At 43.9% G+C, this 20117-nt stretch overlaps 1 protein-coding gene across 1 annotated transcript in view; it reads left to right on the forward strand.

Moving 5' to 3' along the window:
- ANAPC1 (anaphase promoting complex subunit 1) overlaps positions 1 to 20117 on the forward strand; it is a 72777-nt gene that overhangs the window by 23072 nt on the left and 29588 nt on the right. Inside the window, exons 11-26 of the mRNA XM_065400993.1 lie at positions 1114 to 1209; positions 1717 to 1807; positions 1912 to 1977; positions 2929 to 3066; positions 4996 to 5136; positions 5508 to 5568; positions 6177 to 6364; positions 7216 to 7290; positions 8851 to 9116; positions 10531 to 10622; positions 11994 to 12142; positions 13904 to 13982; positions 14094 to 14130; positions 14221 to 14291; positions 14430 to 14608; positions 18628 to 18842. Of these exons, the coding sequence (XP_065257065.1) occupies positions 1114 to 1209; positions 1717 to 1807; positions 1912 to 1977; positions 2929 to 3066; positions 4996 to 5136; positions 5508 to 5568; positions 6177 to 6364; positions 7216 to 7290; positions 8851 to 9116; positions 10531 to 10622; positions 11994 to 12142; positions 13904 to 13982; positions 14094 to 14130; positions 14221 to 14291; positions 14430 to 14608; positions 18628 to 18842 (1944 nt within the window). The remainder of the gene's footprint in view (positions 1 to 1113; positions 1210 to 1716; positions 1808 to 1911; positions 1978 to 2928; positions 3067 to 4995; positions 5137 to 5507; positions 5569 to 6176; positions 6365 to 7215; positions 7291 to 8850; positions 9117 to 10530; positions 10623 to 11993; positions 12143 to 13903; positions 13983 to 14093; positions 14131 to 14220; positions 14292 to 14429; positions 14609 to 18627; positions 18843 to 20117) is intronic.

Genomic DNA, 20117 nt, shown 5'->3' on the forward strand with positions numbered 1-20117 from the left:
CTTGGCAGAATACCGAGTGAGCTGCCCAAAGTGGAGATACTACTAATGTTGATATCATTGCAGCCAATGCCAAGCCATGGGCTGAACCTTTCTGTGTGAGGAGATCACGTGGTTCTAGAGGGCTGGAGCACAGCTAGTGCAAGAGAGGCAGTGTAGGGCCAATTCCTGCTTGAGCAAAATGAGTGTAGGAATCTTATTTCCTTTGCCATCAGCACCAGTTAGGAGGGATTCTGTTCATTGACAGTTTTTGGTGATGAACATGTGCCCAGCTGGTGGCTGGGAGCTTGTTCCAGCCCCTGTGAGAAGTGATCAGTGGTGGTATCACTGGGGACTCAGCTGGGCATTTGCAAGGATACCGTGGCAGCAGCGCTCACATTATAATATCAGGGGGTAGCCGTGTTAGTCTGTATCTACAAAAACAACAAGGAGTCTGGTGGCACCTTAAAGACTAACAGATTTATTTGGGCATAAGCTTTCGTGGGTAAAAACCTCACTTCTTCAGATGCATAGCACATTATAATAGGTGCAAACTGTACACAAAAGCAAGCCTGACCAGGCAACGTTCCTCCCTTCTAAATCAGCACTGTTATTCATTATGATCATATACTAAAGTCCTTTAGCCAGCTTGACTCCAAATGCCAATGCTACTGTTGAGATCACTATACAAATTCGAATGCTATTAAGTGGTTGAAATTGGTGCTGTTCACTTCAAAGAGGCTTCATGCAGCTACTGCAGGCTTTTGGTGGGGGACAGCTGCCTTTGAGCAAATATGACCCAAAGGTAGAAACCGAAGTAGAGCAGTAACATTTGGAATCAAACAGAAAAGTAAGGATAAAACAAATCTGACACTAGGGTTGGCTGGTAAAGCCTGTGCCCTGAGTGCCCCAAACTAGGGAGCATGCAGGTTGGGATCTAGGAATACTAATTTCTAGAATAGTGACACGCATTGGGATGGCAAACTCTGGCCGTCCAGTCCACTGTTTGGCTGATGTCCAGCCGTGTCTTACAGCTTGCTGTGCTTAATATTCTCTTCAGTAACACTCTTCCACTGACCCTAGAGCAGTGAGCCAAAGCATTATGCTGATCACTGCCTCTTGTTTCAATATTGACAGAGAGAAGAATTCCCAAGCCTCAAAAGTGTTTATTACAACTGACCTTTGTGGACAAAAGTTCTTGTGCTTTTTAGTGGAATCCCAGCTCCAGTTGCGGTGAGCATATGTGGGTTTTTCTGGGTCCCTGTGAATTGCTGAATAAATGTTAGCGCTATAAAAATAACTAGCTAGATATGGGATAGTGAAGTCTGTTACATTAATGTGATGCATGTGTCTCTGTCACATGAATGTGTGCAACTATGGCATACACAAGTTTGGGCATTTAAATAAAACTAAGATTAAAAAAAAAATGCATTGTCTTTCCAGTGGCATGCTTGCTTTCCCCACCCTAGACCCTTAGAAGTATTCTGGGTAATTTAACAAAGATTATTACTTTGAATGATGTTAATTAGCAGCGGAAAAACCAGCATTCCTCATATTAGAGATTCTGTAGAAACAGTGTTATCTTGTGTTAAAAAGGAGGGGAGGATACCACTGTGAAAATTAGTTCTCATACATCACTGTTTTAATGTCCTCTCCCTCTTTCATAACACCACATAGGAGAGAGTTTCTGGTATATAACATTTTTGGTTGAATTTTTTTTTCCCCCTCCTAAATATTTAGCTGTGTAAAGTTTCAAGAGAGTAACGATAAGTCACAGCTGATCTTTGGTTCTGTTACCAATATACAGGCAAAGGACGCAGCCCCTGTGGAGGTAAGCATGTGTGTTTAAATATAGAACCTTGGTGTACTTTCAGTGTCTAAATGTAGTGTTTACTCAAATACAAGATGTTTTGACGCACTCTTTGGTATTTATAGAGCATTGACACATTGCTGGTTCTGGAAGGCAATGGGAACTTGGTGCTGTACTCTGGAGTGGTTCGGGTACGTACCATCATGTAATCAAGTTAAAATTCTTAGTACCCCAAGGGAAAGACGTTTGAAATTTCCTATGTCACAACGGGGCTATTGTAACTTCTGTTACCAGCGTCATGTCAAGTGTGTTTGATATGTAGTAAGCTGCTACAGCAGTTACTGCTTTAGGCCATTTTAGGAGACTTCGGATGTCAACTTCCTGGGGAGGTGGGCAGGTCCTCGGATCAATTCTAATCAAAAGCAGGAGTTGGGGTCTGATTTGCCTCCTGCAGTGCTGGAAATGTTGCTCTTGGGTCATTGACACCTCAGAACAATTAGAAAAGCATTGGGTCTGGAGATAATGTTGCTTGATGTGAGGTTTTCATGTCCAGCTTTTGAGTTATTAAGAACAAAGAGAATCCTATAAATATGAGAAGTAAACAGAAGTTCTCCAAAGCTAAAAGCTTTCAGTCTCTCATGACGTGTCAATGGGTTTTAAATGTCAAAACTTGTTACTTTGCAAAAGACTGTTGTTGTACTTTCTTTTTTACACTTTTATAGTTAACTTAAAAATAGCTAACCCTATTTTATGTAGAAAGACAAATATGCTTTTTGCTTTATGTTTGGAAACTGCAAAACAGATTTTTCTAGACATTTTTATACTGTTTAAAAGTAATTTTTTTAAATTGAAACTGTCATAACTTTAAGTTGACTTAAATGTGCAGCAGTGATGCAAGCATGTGGAAATGTATAGAAGTAGTACTGGAAAATACTGTAATGTGTCAATGCTTGGGGGAAAAAGGAGTTAAAATGGGACAACTTTGGACTTGTCTATCGATTTTTGAATTTCACCATATACCCAATTTTCTTAACCTTTTTCTTTGAAGTATTAATAATTGCTGCCGCTACTGTCATTGACCTGAACGTGTGTGCGTTAGAGGAGTTTGCATGTTAAAACTAACCATTTCTTTTTATAAAAAGGTAGGGAAGGTTTTTATTCCTGGACTGCCAGCACCATCGCTGACAATGTCGAACCAAATGCCTCGGCCGAGCACCCCTCTGGATAGCCTGAATACTCCTTCCAAGCCTTTGAATAAGCACCTCGGGCCCTTAGAGGAGGTGAGAGAAGCGAACTGTTTTATTGAAAAAGTTTGTTCTATACTTGCAAAAGCCATGATGTCGCTGAGCGCCTGAGTCTGTTTTCTGCTGGACTAGGCCCCATTACACGTTTCTGGGTATAGCTCATTCCCTGCATCTCCCTGCCCCCTCCAACGAAACAAACCATACCCATAACCGTGCAGTTCTGCTGGCATAACTGTGTCTGCACTAGGGCTTCTGCCATCCCAGCTCTGTTGGTCAGGGATCAGATCTCTCCACCCCCCTGACCGACAGAGCGATGCTGGCAGAACTCTGTAGTATGGACAGGACGCCAGGTCGGGTATGAGGCTGGGCTGTGAGTGCTGCTGGGGAGTGAATGTGGATGTTGTGAGAACAGTGAGATTGAGCCTGTGATTGTGCTTCTCCCACTCAGTCTCCTCAGCTCAAACTCCACTTACTCCCCCAGCCCCTCACCACAATCTATAGCAGCAACCCACCGAAGCCCCCTGTCGAACCACCTGCCCCCTGAGAGCATGGGGAGGAAATGGGTTTTATGCTTGTGGGGGAAGAGAGGAGAGCCACTGGGCTGAACCCCTCGTGGTGTGTCAGAGAAGATCTCTGTTCTGACGAGCCTGTGACCGCTCGTCACAGAGGGACTTCTTGCTGCTCAGCGTCTCCCATCCATCTCCTGCAGCTCAAACCCCACTTCCTTCCTTTGCTCTTGACACCTAAGTCGGCTAGCCCTTGCTCCTCAACGTGCTTGCCTCAGTCATGTGGTTCCTTACTCCTCCGCCACATTCAGCTTGTCACTGTTGATGTGTGTCAGTGTAAATCGGTCAAAATGGAGATGCGCATTGTGTGGTAGTTGTGTAGGAGACTAGGGAGGTGGCATGACTCTCTTGTCACTGTGCTGTCAAGAATGTTTAAGTAGCTGACAATGTCATTTAAAACTCATGTCTCTCCCAATACCTAGTATAACGCTGCCTGCCGTGATTCAGGAGCATGAGTACCCACTCTTAGGAAGCAGCGCACAACCCCCACGTTGGCTGAGAGTTCTGTTCTTCGATTTCACTAACCAATTAACAAGCGTAGACTCCTCAGGCACTATAATAGCCGTAACTTGGAGTCACACATGGTCCTCTTGGGTACTTTGATCCAGGCGAGCCTACCTGTGTGTTAGATGGTCCCTTATGCCAAGGATCACAGCATTCAGGTTACTCCCAGTCCCAAAGGACCAGTCACCAACCCCAGGTCAATTGCACTGTAGATCTCACACTGAAGTCAAGGCTTCTAGTCAATCCTATAGTAAACTATAAAGATTTATTAAATAGGAAAAGGACTTTAGAGAGTTATTTACAGGGTAAAGATAGATACGCAAATTAATTAAAATCTTAAGCTTCAAAAGGTAATAGAAGCCTCTATAATCCACAACAAATATCTTTTGCTCTCTTTAACATCCCACAGTAGTCCATCTAGTGTCAATGGATCTTTCCTGTTGGGAAGTGTATAACACCTTCTTTTGAAGATCAGCCCTTCATGCTAATTAATGTCTCTCTTCTGCCTGGTCATTTACACAGTCAGAGAGGCTCACTTAAATATTACCTTACAATATGGGATACAGATGTTATAAGTGAGATTAATGCTGGCAGCAACTCACAAGCATTCAATAAAATCTGAACACTAGACACATTCTTATCATTCTAATATCTGTTTTTAACAATTCTAACACACAGGTGAGCCAGACGGATTCCAGCTGTGTGTTTGTCAGCGTTCAAGGGGCTTTGGCATGAGCTGGTGCTTGGTCTGCCAGCATCATACCTAGTCATTAGTGTCTTACTGGAAACCCTAAAATGGAAGGATGAGGATTGGTTTCAGAATATGCAGAGCCCAGACTTGTTAACTTACCCACCCACAATTTCAGCTTTTAATTATTGTTTTGTCCCTTTGCAGGGAGTGCTGTTGTCTCCAGTTCCAGAGTTGAGGGATTCTTCCAAACTTCATGACTCCTCTTACATTGATGATTGTACTTTCCAACAACTTGGAACTTTCATTCACGCTGTGCGAGACCCTGTTCACAACAGAGTAACTCTGGTAGGTGTTTTCCTGTGGATTGTTTCTGAAACAGGGTGAGCAAAGTATAATGAGCCCTGGTTTCTCCCGGGTAGTAAGCTCTTCAAAGAGCTTCTGACTCACAGACCGATGTTGCACTTCCAAGTGCTCAGTGCACATGCTTACCCTATAGAATGTCCTTTTTAGGAAAACTATCTCTTATCACTTACAGGAATTCGAGTACCTATAAGTCCAACAGCTCTCCCATGACCTTGAAAGTCTCAAGCTTAGTAAAAAGATCTGTGTTATGGATAAGTTTAATGTATAAAGCTTTCTGTATAGATGGACTGTGATCTTGGTTTTATCTGAAGATGCCCCTTGTGATTTGACTTCAATTTTTTTTTTTTTTACAGGAACTCAGCAATAGCTCCATGGTTAGGATTACCATTCCTGAAATCGCCACCTCAGAGCTAGGTAAGGAACAGAATCCAACCCCTAAAACACAGCTGCACACTTCATTATACAGCTGTGAAGTGTAGTATTTGGGCCATGATGATGCGGCACCTAATGCTGTAAGTTCATGTGATCAGCTACAGACTTGCTGACCTATATCTAGCTATGCTCTGTAGGTTCACTGGTTCATAGCCAGTAGTATTCTCTGGTAACTTGGGAACAAACTGGCCTAAAATAAGTGTGTACACTGTTATTTAAGGAGGACGAGCATGAGAAATTTGATCTGTTAACACAGCTTTAGGAGTGAGCAAAAAAGGGACATGTTGCAAAAAAAATGTTTAGAATTACATTTCCAGTGTCCTAAAACTGAACAGTGGCTGATTGCTTTGCAGTTGGAAGCAAGTTTTCCTTTGGCTTGAGATTATGCATGGAAATTTCCAGGCCAATAGATGGGCAGGGCTGAACTGTGTGGATTTTTTTTTTTTTTTTTTTGACAGAGTTATCAGAGGGCCAAAAGTAGGGCTCGAAATGGGTTTACAACAGTCATTGTGGAGTCATGGGCATGGCCCCATTATACAAGCGTGGATGTGACAAAATAGTATAAACATTTTCTTTCCCCCCCAAAACAGTGAAAAGATGTTTACAAGGAATTAAGTCTATCCTGCCCAAAGAGATTGCGGTACAAATGCTTGTCAAGTGGTATAATGCTTACAATGCTCCCGGAGGACCAAGTTATCACTCTGAGTGGAGTTTATTTGTAACCTGCCTCATGAATATGATGGGTTACAATACTGACCGATTGGCATGGACACGTAATGTAAGTAAACTCACAACTTTGTAGTTTGTTTTCTAGGCTTATATTTGTATTAGTTAATTGTTTGCATAATTAATAATTTCACAAAGTTCAAGATGATTATCCAAATACATTCAGTTCAGCAGCCGGCATGCCTTAACCTGTTAAACAAGGCATCTCTGAATTATCAAATGAACTTTTCCAGTTGTGCCCATCGTGCTAATACCTAGGCCGCATATAAACAATTGTCTATGAGGATCATACACTCCCTTTCACCACTGATACTGCTGCTTTCAAAGTGTGATCATTCTCAGTTGTGAATAGTTAATATTCATGCTGGTTTGATAGAACACACAGGTGACAGTTCATAGTTCCGGTCTCCAAGTGGATGCATAGACCTTTCAGAACAGGATTTGCAGTGCAGATACTTGTAATACTTCGGAGCATTCATTCAGCTTTCTGTGTCAGTGGACCTTCCTGTCAGAACGTTTGTTTGCTAGTATATTGGCAGAAAGCAAACTCCAGGGGCACGCACCACTGAAATGAAGTCCATTGAAGTGCATTTGCAGAATGAGCCCAGCACTAATATCAGGATTTCTCTTTCCCCCCCCCAAAACACTAAATATTAGCAAGTTAGAATATGAAATTCTCAAACCAAATGCACTCGTGGCTTCTGTACATAGATAATTGGCTTCCCTTCTTTGTTGTATGTGATTTTATGGGAAAGTAAAGGATGTAATTTTTAATGCTATGCCAAGAAACAATACTTAACTTTGGTGGAGACATTCTATTTTACCTTTAGTTCTTGTTGGTGATTAATGTATGTAATTTCAGGGGTTTTACAATAGTTAATTTTGCCTTTTTATTTCTTGCAGCTTGATTTTGAAGGATCCCTTTCTCCTGTCATTGCTCCCAAGAAGGCTAGACCTTCCGAGACAGGATCAGACGAAGTAAGAGATGGAGTCAGCATTTACTAAAAATAAAAGCAGGTTACCAATTGAATAAAAGATCAGACCTTTAAAATGCAGGCAGATCAGAGGAAGCAAACTCTGACTGGCTACTTTCAAATGGGGTTTGCATGGGATTGTAAGTTTTTGGAGGATGCAGTGTCATCAGCTGTCTGTGCAGTGTCTAACACTGTGTCCCTCACTAGGGGAATCATCTCAGACGTACCAACATATAAGTAGTAGTTCATATTTGATTCATACTTCATTCCATTAGCATGCCCAATTACTGCTCCCAAGAACGTGAAATCTTCCCAAGATGCTCTGTTCCTTTACTAATAGTCTATCCCATCCCTGTCTGCTCAGTACATTTTAACAAGCCAGCAATATAAAATTCCCCAGCTCGTTAATTGCACGTATTATTATGGATTTTAGTAAAGAGTTCAGGCTGAAGTGGCCAGTTTCTGCAGAAACAGAAGCAAAAGTTCTTTACAGCGTAATGCCTCAGCTGCTTTACTATTATTTAATCATCACCCAAAGGTGTCCCAGGCACCTTCCAGCGCAGAAGGAAAACATGCCAAGGAGCGTACAAACTAAGGCCTCAATCCTATAACATGTTCAGTGCAGTTGGACAAAGGGACCTAAATGAGTGACCTTTGAACCGTGAGTGATGTAATAAGGCAGCTGAGGGGGTAGGAAGCAAAGGATGATGTCATGTCAGTAAGAGATGCAGTTAGCAAAGGCTTGTGCAGCGTGGGGTGGAGCGAAGACGCTGTATTTTATTTTTTATTCTATTTTATTGGCAGAAGGCATAATTGGCAAGTTTCTCGTATGTGCTACAGGAGAAGTGGACCTTCAAGAGGGGTTTAAAATAGAAGGGAGTAGTTTTTTGGACCAGCTCAGGAAGCATGGTCCATATATAGGGACAGTGCGGAAGAAAGTGGGACAAATGAGACATCGAGGCTGCACTGTTGGTGGGCAGAATGGTGGATTGGAGTTGTGGGGGGGGGGCAATCTGATTACTCTAGATCTGTTAATTAAAATAACAAAATGTTGGAAATAGGGAAGAGCGAGAAGCCAAACTATGAGATCTGGGTTTTTCCGATTGTCTTTGGACAGACTTTGGATAGTGGTGCCTTGCATGCTGTTATACAGTTTGTAGCATTACATCATGATGTACTATATGGAGCAGAGAATGTAGGAGTTAATGGATTTTTGATAGAAGAGCCTGAGAACTGTTAGTACCTTTTGTAATTAATAGCAGAAATGTCTGAGGGCTGGGTGGTCCCTAGGTCCCAGCTTACTGGGAGAATTGCCAGCCTCTTCAACAATTAGGAATTACATGTGCGTCTCTCTGCCAAGTAGCTTGGAGTGTTAATGATGTTATTCATGTTTGCTATAGATCATGTCACTTTGAACATTTTGTTGTAAATTGATGTATTTTACATGAGTACCCTCCCGCCGCCACCACTACTATCCAATGAAAGGCATCACAGTTCAGGACTCTCTTGGAGAGGGAGGATATATTTAGGGACCTATACATCATTCTCTCTTTGTTTGCCTAAGGACTGGGAGTATCTGCTCAATTCGGACTACCATAGAAATCTTGAGTCTCACCCTCTGGCCAGAGCCTTGCGGTTGGATCCATTGGAAACTTCATTTCCAAAAGATGACTTTTCACCCAGCCTCAGCTTGGATTCCTCAACGCTTCTCTTCACCCACATTCCTGCTATTTTCTTTGTGCTTCATCTGATCTATGAGGAGCTTAAATTGAACAGCCTGATGGGAGAAGGCATTCGTTCGCTTGTTGTATTGCTTGTTCAGCTGGCAAGGTACCTCCAGTAATAAGTCACAGAAATGAACTCAAGCTGTCCTATACCGCACGGTGTCTCTTTATGACATGCATACATTGTTTTTGAGCGTGAATTTGGGAATAAGCTTTAAAGTGGAGCATAGATTCCAAAGCCAGAAGGGACCACTGGGATCATCTAGTCTGACCTCCCGCATAACACAGGCCAGAGAACTGTTCCTGAGCAATTCCTAGAGCAGAGCTTTTAGAAAAACATCCCATCTTGATGTAAAACTTGTCAGTGATGCAGAGTCTACCAGGACCCTTGATAAATTGTGCCAATGGTTAATTACTCTCACTGGTAAAATTTTTTGCCTTACTTCCGGTGTGAATTTGTCTAGCTTGAACTTCCAGCCATTGGAGGGTGTTATATCTTTGTCTGCTAAGTAGAAGAGCCCATTATTAAATATTTGTTCCCCTTGTCGGTACTTATGGACTGTGATCAAGTCACCCCTAAACCTTCTCCTTATTAAGCAAACTTTACAAATTTCAGCAAGCAGAGAAAGTGTGTCAGTGTCCAAGAACTTCCTGGGTCAAAAAATGTTTAGCTGTAGTGAATGCCTCTTACAATTGGCATTCATAGAATCATAGAATATCAGGGTTGGAAGGGACCTCAGGAGGTCATCTAGTCCAACCCCCTGCTCAAAGCAGGACCAATTCCCAACTAAATCATCCCAGCCAGGACTTTGTCAAGCCTGACCTTAAAAACCTCTAAGGAAGGAGATTCCACCACCTCCCTAGGTAATCCATTCAGATACACCCCTGTTATTCCCATTTTACAGAATAGGGGGAACTGAGGAAGAGTTCTTAAATGACTTGTCCAAAGCCACAGAAGGGAGGTCCATGTCACAACCAGGATGGAACTCAGAGGTTCTTGGATTCCAGTTCTGTGTTTAGACCATTCTTCTCTCTAGATTAATGGTTCTCAAACGTCTTTGGTCTGCAACCCAAAAAATAATCCAAGCTCATCCCACAACCCACCAAATCCCACAGGGGAAAAACTGTCTGTATTTTATGTCTTGTACAGAGAGCCAAGCCCAGTGTGTTTGGCCTTAACAACTAATTGCCAGTAATATTTAGCATAAACTGTCGGGACACAGGCGTTAGACCACTGAGATTAGTTTTGGTGGTGAAGGTTGTGGGGAAAAGCAGCCCATGGCCACAGAATCTCATTCAGAAAAGCCTAAAATCACAAGTTGGTGTGTGGGGGAAGGGGAGATATGTGTCAGGGGAATGGTTAGCTAGGAAAGGAAAGAGAGCGCATTGCTCCTCATGCCCAACCTACTCATCCCAGACATGTTAAATAAGAATACACTCAATAGTTGAAGTTCATAAATCAGAGGCACAAGCAATGTTTTTCGTCATCTAGCTGCCTTTTCTCATCTCTTTCACTTCAGGGACTTAAAATTGGAAGCGTATATAGATTATTACTACAGAGAGTATCCTGCACTTGTAAAGACCTCCAGGCAGACATGCATAATCGATCAAGGTGAGTTTCAGGGTGATTACTCAGGATTCACATGAAAAGACTCGATGAGGGAAGTATCTCTGTACACTGTACAATTACTTCTGGTAACTGTTCTTACCACAACTGAAAGTTACAGTACTTATCTACTGCAAAAACAGAGCATTTCAGTTTTTCTGTGCTTGTCAAGTGCCTTGCTGTTGTATTTTGCTCTGATTTGTTAGAGGGACTGGAGATAGATATGATGTAAATATCAATCCAAATATTCAGATTTTTTTTTTTTACCTTGTTTGCTCACTACTGATGTTTGTTGTGTTGGTGCCCTCACAGCCCATTTTTTCAGTATTTCTGCCTGCCTCAGCGTGGCAGTGAGTTGAAATTACAACCAGTTGATGACTGATGATTTCAGTCCAGTGGCCAATGGACCAGATCACAAGAACTCTACCACAGCTGACACTGGCTGGCACCCTTGTGGTCTAGCAGAGGGCTCAAAGACTTGGGACTGAATTACCTTCTCATCCCTATACATTGTCCTTTCAGGAGTGGGCTGTGCAGGAACCCGTTCTGCGGCGACATGCCCGCAGTCTGTTGGGCTGGCAATCCACTGTTCACATTTTGTTGGGGTTTTTTAGTCTGGAAATTTTTAAAAATGGCAAATGAGGGCCTAGAGGTTTGCGTTTCTGGTTGTCCACCCTTGCACCCACAGGAATGCAAATGGAATGCAGGAGGCAGTTCTGCAAATGCTGCTGCTGCCTCTGGTCAATTCAAAGGCCTCCAATAACAGCAGTCAAGAAGAGGCTTTTGAAACTTTTACCAAGTGTTTGCGAACAGGAAAGGCAAAAGAAGTCAAACTAGGTTGTTCTCTCTTACCAAAGCAGGTTAATATAAGCTGCTTGCATTACAGAGCTTTTTCAGCAATGCGGTTTGAGAATCAGTCTGATTTCTTGGGATCTTTGGATCGATTAAAATTTTAAATTAAATTAAATTAATGGAGATATCCCATCTCCTAGAACTGGAAGGGACCTTGAAAGGTCATCGAGTCCAGCCCCCTGCCTTCATTAGCAGGACCAAGTACTGATTTTGCCCCAGATCCCCAAGTGGCCCCCTCAAGGATTGAACTCACAACCCTGGGTTTAGCAGGCCAATGCTCAAACCACTGAGCTATCCCTCCCCCCCTAGATAGATAGCATCGTTTGTTGAAAGGCTTATTGTCGTCTCATACTTGAAATGTTAAGGTTCTTTAGTAGACCTCCATCTGTCTGGAGGTTATAGAAATGGAATGGTTTGGGGAAATGTTGAACATACTACACCTGCTTACTTAAAAAATAAAGGCAATATACTGTAGGGTTTGGTCTGTACTTTAGGGATAGTACAATGACTGTTAATCTGATTAAGCCCAAACAGGTTTCATGCACCATCCCTCGTTTTTTTCTGCTGAGCCTCCCAGTATCTTTCAGTGGCTGAGTTCCTGTTTGAAGGGAGAAGGAGCCCTGCCTTATCCTTACTTACCAGGAATCTGTGAAAGGAGCAAGCTAGTAGTGCTGGTATGTACTGTAGAAAGAAAGCGCATGTTGTGACCACAGATTTTATCCTGGCATCTCAACAGTAAGGTGCTGATGCTGCAAATGTTTGTCTCCAAGTGCTTAGTTGTATGCTTGTGTGAATAGTTCCACTGACTAATGGGGCTACTCAGGTGTGGAAAGCTAAGCACGTGCATAAATGTTTTGAGGACCGGGACCCAAATCCATAACCAAGAATACAATTTAATCCCAAAAATTAGGTTAAGAAAACATGGAAGTGTTTTAAAACAATGCAGTTAGCAAATGGGAAAAATCCCCAGTCTCTCCTCCTCGCTTATCTTTATTTGGTCTGCTTTATGTTTCTTGTATTGTTAAGTGTAAGTTTTCTGCAGAGTGAGACTGGAGAGATCTGAGCTGCAGGAGGTGGAAGAGAGGGGTTTGAGTAGGAGAACTGATGAGTGCAGTGTAGGTGGGGTGCTGCCTGGTTTACCGGCTTTTGTCCTTGCTTTTTACCGTTCGTGCAGGTGGGATAAACAGACTAGCAATGTAACTCAAAGTTAACAAAGTTTGGCTTGTGAGGGAATTTCCCAGCTTTTTAGCAAGTACATATGAACATTTATAGTTAATTGCATGGCTAGTTCTCACTGTTATCCTTTGTGCCCTCCTGATGACCCTTGGTCCTCTCCCTGGGGGGAAAAACTGTGTGGGGTCTAGGGCCATTGGGGTGTACGGGATGGTGAACAGAGATGCAGGACTTGAGCTGGTTATGAAGGACAAGTGTAGGGAACAGGGACTCTGCTCAGGCAATCTGCCTGTGGTTAATTGGAAAGAAGCCATGGTCTCACCAACCCCGGGTGACTTGTCAGAGTTGACTTCTCTCCTTGGCTTCAGCGTGGAGAAGCTGAGGCAGTAGCACCATGGGAGCCCCTCAAGTGCTGATACCCTGGTGCAAAGAGCTCCCTGCCTGCAAGCATCCTTGCGTATAGTAAACCCTGTCTACATAAGCCCTACTCTCTGCCTGCCTGCCTGCCCCTCACATCCCTGTTTGCACCCCAGGGTCTCTCCAGAGCCCAGCTCCATGTTCCCTTCTGCCTAGCCTGGCTCCCTGCCACACCAGGAGCACGTGCAGAACCTCGTGGATGAGTCAGGCACACAGCTGCTCGGAAACTTTCGATGAAAAACAGAAATTCAAATATTCTTTTTGGATGAAATTTGGCCTCCTGTGAGTCAGCGAGACTGGCAGTGTCTGAAAGTGGAAGTGGCTGCTAGATCAGGGCAGTTCCACTGGCTAACCATGGTGAAACTCAGTGAGGTTCGTGTGAACCGAGAAATAGCTTTGTTCCTTTAGAGCATTTACAAAGTGGCCTGCGACTGAAATGCTATCAGGGGTGTGTGTTTGTATGAGAGAGAAGTTTGGTGTTTGTGGAAAATGTGATTTAGCCAGAGGAACCCAATGAAATGTGGGAAACGCAAGGCAAAAATTCCAAATGGAGCATTTTAAATAAGTATTTCTTTTGAAAAAATTGTACGGAAAATTTAGTTTGTCTTTGTAAGAAATATTATGCCAAATTTGGAGACTAAAACCAGTCATTAAAATGTAAAACAAAAGTTTGGTCCTCTAAGTGCAAATTTCAATGTACTCAATTGAGGAGTCACTACTGATGTCTTCATAATGAGCTGAGAATCTGTTTAAGTCATCATTAACAATACATTTCTTTCTGCTGGCTTAAATGGATAGTTATTAGCAATTTATATAGTAATGTAAAATTTCTTCCTCACATGCAGAGTGTTGCACTGTACATACTTGGTGATGAGAGTGCCGTTTCAAACGAAGCATCACATTATTTGTTTAGGATAACTTCAGGTAAGTGGACTGTAATAAGCATTCTGGTGGTATGAGACTATTCTTGTAGACACTAGTTCACATTGTTCCTGCATTCACTTGGTAAAAAGATATCTTATTTTTCCATTTTAGGGCAACGAAAACAGCAAACAGAACAAGATGATAATCGGTAAATTTAATGTTGATACGTTATGAATTTGCACTCTGATACTGCTATGTTTCTGATTCACGTGGGGTCTGCTTTCCCATTGTTTTGTAGATATAGTTTCAGACACAGCACATCTGTTTCCAACCTAGCTGAAAAGCTGGTTATCTGGATGACTAGTGTAGGTAAGGAAAGCTTTTACTATTTTGCACATTTACGATAACCTTACGTAATGGTCTTATGTTTGAGCAGTCACTTTGGCTGGGCTTAGAAATATTCATGTTTTTAAAACCCTGGTAAGGTTTTTTCTCTCTAATTTTAAGGTTTCACCTTAAGAGATTTGGAGTCTCTCCCCTTTGGGGTTGCGCTTCCTATCAGAGATGCTGTATATCACTGCCGAGAGCAGCCTGCCTCTGATTGGCCGGAAGCTGTCTGTCTCTTGATTGGGCGTCAAGATCTTTCCAAACAGGCATGTGAGGGGAACCTGGCAAAGGGTAAATCTGTGAGTATCAACACAAAAGGGGGATTTCAGAAAGGCAGATATCAATATCCTATTGAATGCTCAGCTGGGAGTGCTTAAATGCTTGAAAAGTTGGACTAGTATCTCTTGACTTCATAGCTGGCCAAAACAGCTCATTATGTGTAGGAGATATGGTATGTAGGACTCCAGATTGGTGCGCCAGAGCAGCATACAGTTTACAAACATTCAAGGTTTTTAACAGAAAAAACACTGTCTGGTGCCAGAAGAGTGAGGGTGTTTAAATATGCAGACTAAATTGAATTGTTAGCGTGTAAAACAGATGGGTTTTAATCCTTTAAGTACAAATCTCAACATGATTTCCTCTATAACTGTATCTGCATTCCAAAGAAGATACGACTTTCAGAGATGAGTGAGAAGTTTCAGAGTTCTGCCCTCAGCAATGTGGCAGCAAAACAGTTACACTAGAGCAAAGGAAAGCAGGTATTTCCTAGTATGACACTCGTTTGGCTTGACATGAGTGTACCCTTCCTGTCCATTGTGGGAAATGTGACAACTTTCAAAAGCACACTGGGTTTTTTTTCTACATATTTTTCTTCTTTCCCCCTTAAGGATGTTTCTATTCTGTGAGTCCCAGAGCATTTTTGTGTAATTCCTTTTTTAAAAAAAACACACTCATCTGATAGCTGGAATCACCAGCGCCTCACATGTTGACAGTCCCTTTGTGCATTCTTTGAGGCCTTTGTACCAAGCCAAAACACTACTTGATAGGTTGAGAGTTTCAGTGGCCTTCATGAAACTGCTTAATGGCAGTATGCATTGTTTCAAGAGGCCATGAAGAAAGAGCTCCTGCTCTCTGCACATCCTGGCAAAGATCCTTCCTCACTAAGTATTTAGTGCTGTCTTGGGTTTTTAGAATGTTGTTAAGCAGCTTTGGGTTTTATCCAGGTGTCTCATAACAGCATATCCAAAAAAAAAAAGAAATCTATATTACAATTTTTTCTTCTGAATGAAAATAAGCAAGCTAACAAACCTAAATCACCTTGGCCACCATTCATTAAAGATTCATTTGAGCTCTTACCAGTGACCTTTTCACCCCAAGTGAGATGAAAACTGACTTTTGTCACTTGACTTATCTGAGGCATTGTTATAAATGTTACCTTAAAAGGATAAAATATTCTACAAAAGCCAGATTGTTTCCCCTCTTTCAGAGGGGCAGGGTGGAGTTTCCTGTTTCTAAGCAGGCACTGGCTAGATGTGTGGTGCTGGTAGATATTAACATTTTTGATCAAAATAAATTGTTTTTCATTCATCAACTGCATTTTTACTCATATTGTCATCTGCTGGGAACTGAGAGAGATCCCGTGATGGATAAAGATCCTTTCTGATATTTAATGCATCATACACAATTTTAGTCAACTTGGGTGGGGAGAAGCAACGCATTAGAGGCTCTCTTGTTTTGTTTGCCCCTAGATTAGATCATACTGCACTAGTTACCGTTCAGTTACCTCTTTATTTATTAAATCAGACTCTCTGTACAGCAGAAGCTAGAGGAGAAAGGGAAGTATGTTTTCCAGATCATTTCTTCAGGCTGTGAGGAACTTGTCAGAATTTCTAGTCTGCAAAGAGCCTCTGCAGAACACTTTTTGTTGTTGTTGTTGTTGTTGCAATTTAAGTTAATTTAGTGCTCATGAAAGTGAGAGGTTGGTTTGAACCACGCATGGTGTAGGCAAGTGCTGGGCAAGCTGAACTACACTGCTCTGTCAGCACATTCCCGTCCTATGCTACATGGTCCAAGCAATTCTTGTGCTTGGGTTTGTTTTTGAATTGAGCCTGCCCGTGCTGCTAAACTGTTGTGCTTTGGTCATGTGGACACCTAGAGACTAACAGGAGACAGCTAGACTCAAACGAGAGCTTGATAAAGTTTTCAAGAAAACGATTGACCTTGAACGTCTGGAATGTCTGTATTTCTGAGGCATATGGTAGTACTGGTGGGTGAGCTCTGAAGGCACTTTGATACCACGGTGAGGGGAAACCTAAATGAGGAGCTTGGAAAAACCTAACCAACTACCTAGATGCTAATGAACAATGGAATTAAATACCATGGGAGCAAACATTTAAAATACGGGTACCTAAAGTTCGGCTCCAGAATAAATGGCCTGATTTTCAGAAGTGCTGCGCTCCTTCAGCGCCCAATGAAGGCCCTGTTTCAGGAAAACATCCCTATGCAGGATAGCTCTTCAGCATGTGCTTGAATAGGAATACACTTGAGCATAGTACACCTCTACCCCGATATAACGCGGGTTCGCATACAACGCGGTAAAGCTCTGACATGCTGCTCTGAGCGGCGTGTTAAGGGTGCCGGGCCGGGGCCGAGGGGTTGGATAAGGGGCAGAGGGTCTCGGGGGCTCACCCCCCAGGGCCTGGGAGGCAGGAGCTGTGGGGGGGCACTCTTGGGGGCCCCGCAGTCCCAGAGTGGCCCGGGGGATTAGCGGGGGGCCGGGAACAGCCTGCTCCGCTTCCCTCACCCTGGCCCCAGCCGTGGCGCTCGGGGGAGGGGGCTTGGGGGAAGGGATTCCCCCCTGCACTCACCGGCAGCGGCGAAAGCGGAGCAGCCCAGCCCCAGCCCACTCCACTCTGCCAGCTCCCAGCTGCGGTGCTCCGCTTCCCGCCGCAGGTGAGTGCGGGACCTTTCCCCAACCCTGCCCTCCAGCGACACGGCTGGGGCCGGGGCAAGGAAAGTGGAGCGGGCTGGGGCTGCATTGCTCCGCTTTCCGCCGCCGGTGAGTGCGGAGGGCGTCGTTTCCCCAACCTCCCCGCACTCACCGGCGGCGGGAAGCGGAGCAGCCCGGCCCCAGCCCGCTCCGCTCCACTCCGTTAGTTCCCAGCCGTGGCGCTCCGCTTCCCGCCACAGGTGAGTATGGGGGGGCGTCCCTTCCCCAACCTCTCCACACTCACCGGCGGCGGGAAGCGGAGCGCCGCAGCTGGAAGGTGGCGGAGTGGAGCAGGCTGGAGCCGCGTTGCTCCGCTTCCCGCCGCTGCTGGTGAGTGCCTGTCGGGGCGGGTGGTGTGGATAGGGGTCGGAGCAGTCAAGGAGCAGGGGGGTTGGGTAGGGAGTGGGGTCCTGGGGGTGATTAGGGACGGGGGTCTTTGGAGGGGGTGGTCAGGGAACAAGGAACAGGGGGGCCAAAGCAAGTTCGATATAACGCGGTGAGATTTTTTGTCTCCCGAGGACCACATTATATCGGGGTAGAGGTGTATAGGTATACTTGGTCCTGCCTCAGCACGGGGGGGCGGATGGGACGGGATGGGACTAGATGACCTTTTGAGGTCCCTCCCAGCCCTACAATTCTGTGATTCCATGGGCCCAAAGTCAGTGTGTGCACAGCACTTCTGAAAGACAGGCCACTTGCTGAGGAACCCAACTATAGATTTGGGCACCTAACTTTGGCTCCCATGTCTGTTTTTTTTTTTTTTTTTTTTTTTAATTGGTCCAGGTCTCTCTTTTCTGTTTCTGAACTTGGGGAATAAACAACTTGCAGGACCATTACATGTGCTTCATTAATAGCTCTGTGTGTGGGAATTGGTCGGGGATGGATTTAGGGAAAGATCTAAAGGATCTATCACATCTGCAGTAAGAGCTCATTTGGGAAGATAGATTGCAATGCTTCGGCAGTCAGCTACTCTCACTTCTCTCCCCGCCATGCTCCCTTACTTGTCAATTTGCTCTAGGAGTTGGTCATTAAACTTCCTTTGCTTTACCTTGGAAGCCAAAGAAACCATTTTCTCTCATCTTTGGGAGTTGTTTATCCTGCCTGTGTGGATGACTGTAGTTGATTTCCAGTCGAGAAGTCCCAGGGATCTTTGTGAACTCCATTCTCAGAGCACCCTCACTGCAGGTGACAGCGACACCTCAAACATTCATGTTACGGTGCTAGTGTCGTGTTGGCTTAATGAAGCTAGATGTTCGAAATCTGCTTTTTTAGAAATTATTCCCTCCCTCTTTCTCTGTTTTTCCCCCTCTCAATTAGTCTGTTGCCCAGGTGCTATCATCTGATGTGCCTTCAGGAGCTGAGGCAGAAGAAGACGACGATGGTATGAATGATATGAACCAGGAAGTGATGTCACTAATATGGAGTGAGGATTTGAGAGTGCAGGAAGTGCGCAGACTCCTTCAAAGTGCCCATCCTGTGCGTGTCAGTGTAGTACAGATGCCAGAAGTCAGTGACCATGAATACATAGAAGAAAAAGAAAACCGGTAAACTCTCCATGTTTCTAGCAGCTGTTCATTAACGTCTCATTTAGGTGGGAATTTTTGTAAACCTCTACATTTGAAATGCCTCCGGGGAGTGTTTCTGTAATAAAAGGTGTCTTGTAAAATATAAATGGGAATTTTCATGTTGGGCTTCTGAACTGTATGGTGCATTTGAAAAAAAAAAAAAATCTTTGTAGATTGGAAGAAATCTTCCTTGAAATTAAGTTTTCCTCCATTTTACTTCTCTGAATAGACATGATATCCTACGAGGGCATTTTGGGACAGATTCTAGAATGCTGCGGCTTCTGTTGTGAGAATGAAGCACTTCTCCGGGGCAAGGAGGGCTGGGCGGGAGAGTGTGCGCGCCCTATTAGCATGGTGATTGGGTAGTACAGTAGTACACACCATGCAGATACTTTTAGTGGCTGAGATTTAATTGAGTGTAACCACATACAACAGTATATCTTACTGACTTTAATAACTATCCAGGCAGCTGCAAATCCAGTACAATGACAGAGGTCCCTTTGTGTGAACGGTTCACACAAGAAGTTTTCGATTTCAGAATCAAGGACTCTGAACTTTAGTGTGCATAAACACTGCAGAAAGTCCATCTGGCGTGCTCCAGAGACTCAAGCATAGAGTGTAGGAAAGGTTGTGGGACTAGATCACGTTGACATTGAATAGTTCCATTCTCAAAGCAGTTTATAGCATCCTATCCGCGTCAGAGGAGGTAAATGTCGAAAGTTCCCATGCTGGAAAGACCTGTTAAGAAACATGGTCAATCAGGCTCTGAGGTTAAATAGAGACTATTTGTCAGGTAGCCTTGAGCTCCTCTGGCATGACATGTACGGACCTGACACACTGCAAGGCACCCTTTATAAGTATGCGGATGGTATGGCAGTGTCTTAGGGGCTCAGGACTGTCTGAAGCATGAACTGGCAAGAGAGACCACACCAAATTCTCTTCTCTGTGAGTGCTTTCTGCAGAGAGGGCAGGCATCTGAGCTTTGGCCTGTGGATCTTCCTGCTCTGTGTTCCCATGGAGGGGAAGCTTGTGCCCCTTATGGAACGGGCGGGCGATTCACCTCTCAAAACCAGCAGAGGATGATAGATATGCCGTGGACCTAGAGCTCTACATAGGCACCATACTTCTTGCATTCAGTCTGCTTGCCCACTATTTGCCTTGCTGCCATTGGCTGACTTCTTTTCCCACTCCCTCAAACCCAGGACAATATGAACCTCAAAGTGCCTCAGAGTGGGAGCACCATGTGTTAATGTT

This window comes from Emys orbicularis, chromosome 3 (genome assembly GCF_028017835.1).
Source record: "Emys orbicularis isolate rEmyOrb1 chromosome 3, rEmyOrb1.hap1, whole genome shotgun sequence".
Taxonomy (NCBI): Eukaryota; Metazoa; Chordata; order Testudines; family Emydidae; genus Emys; species Emys orbicularis.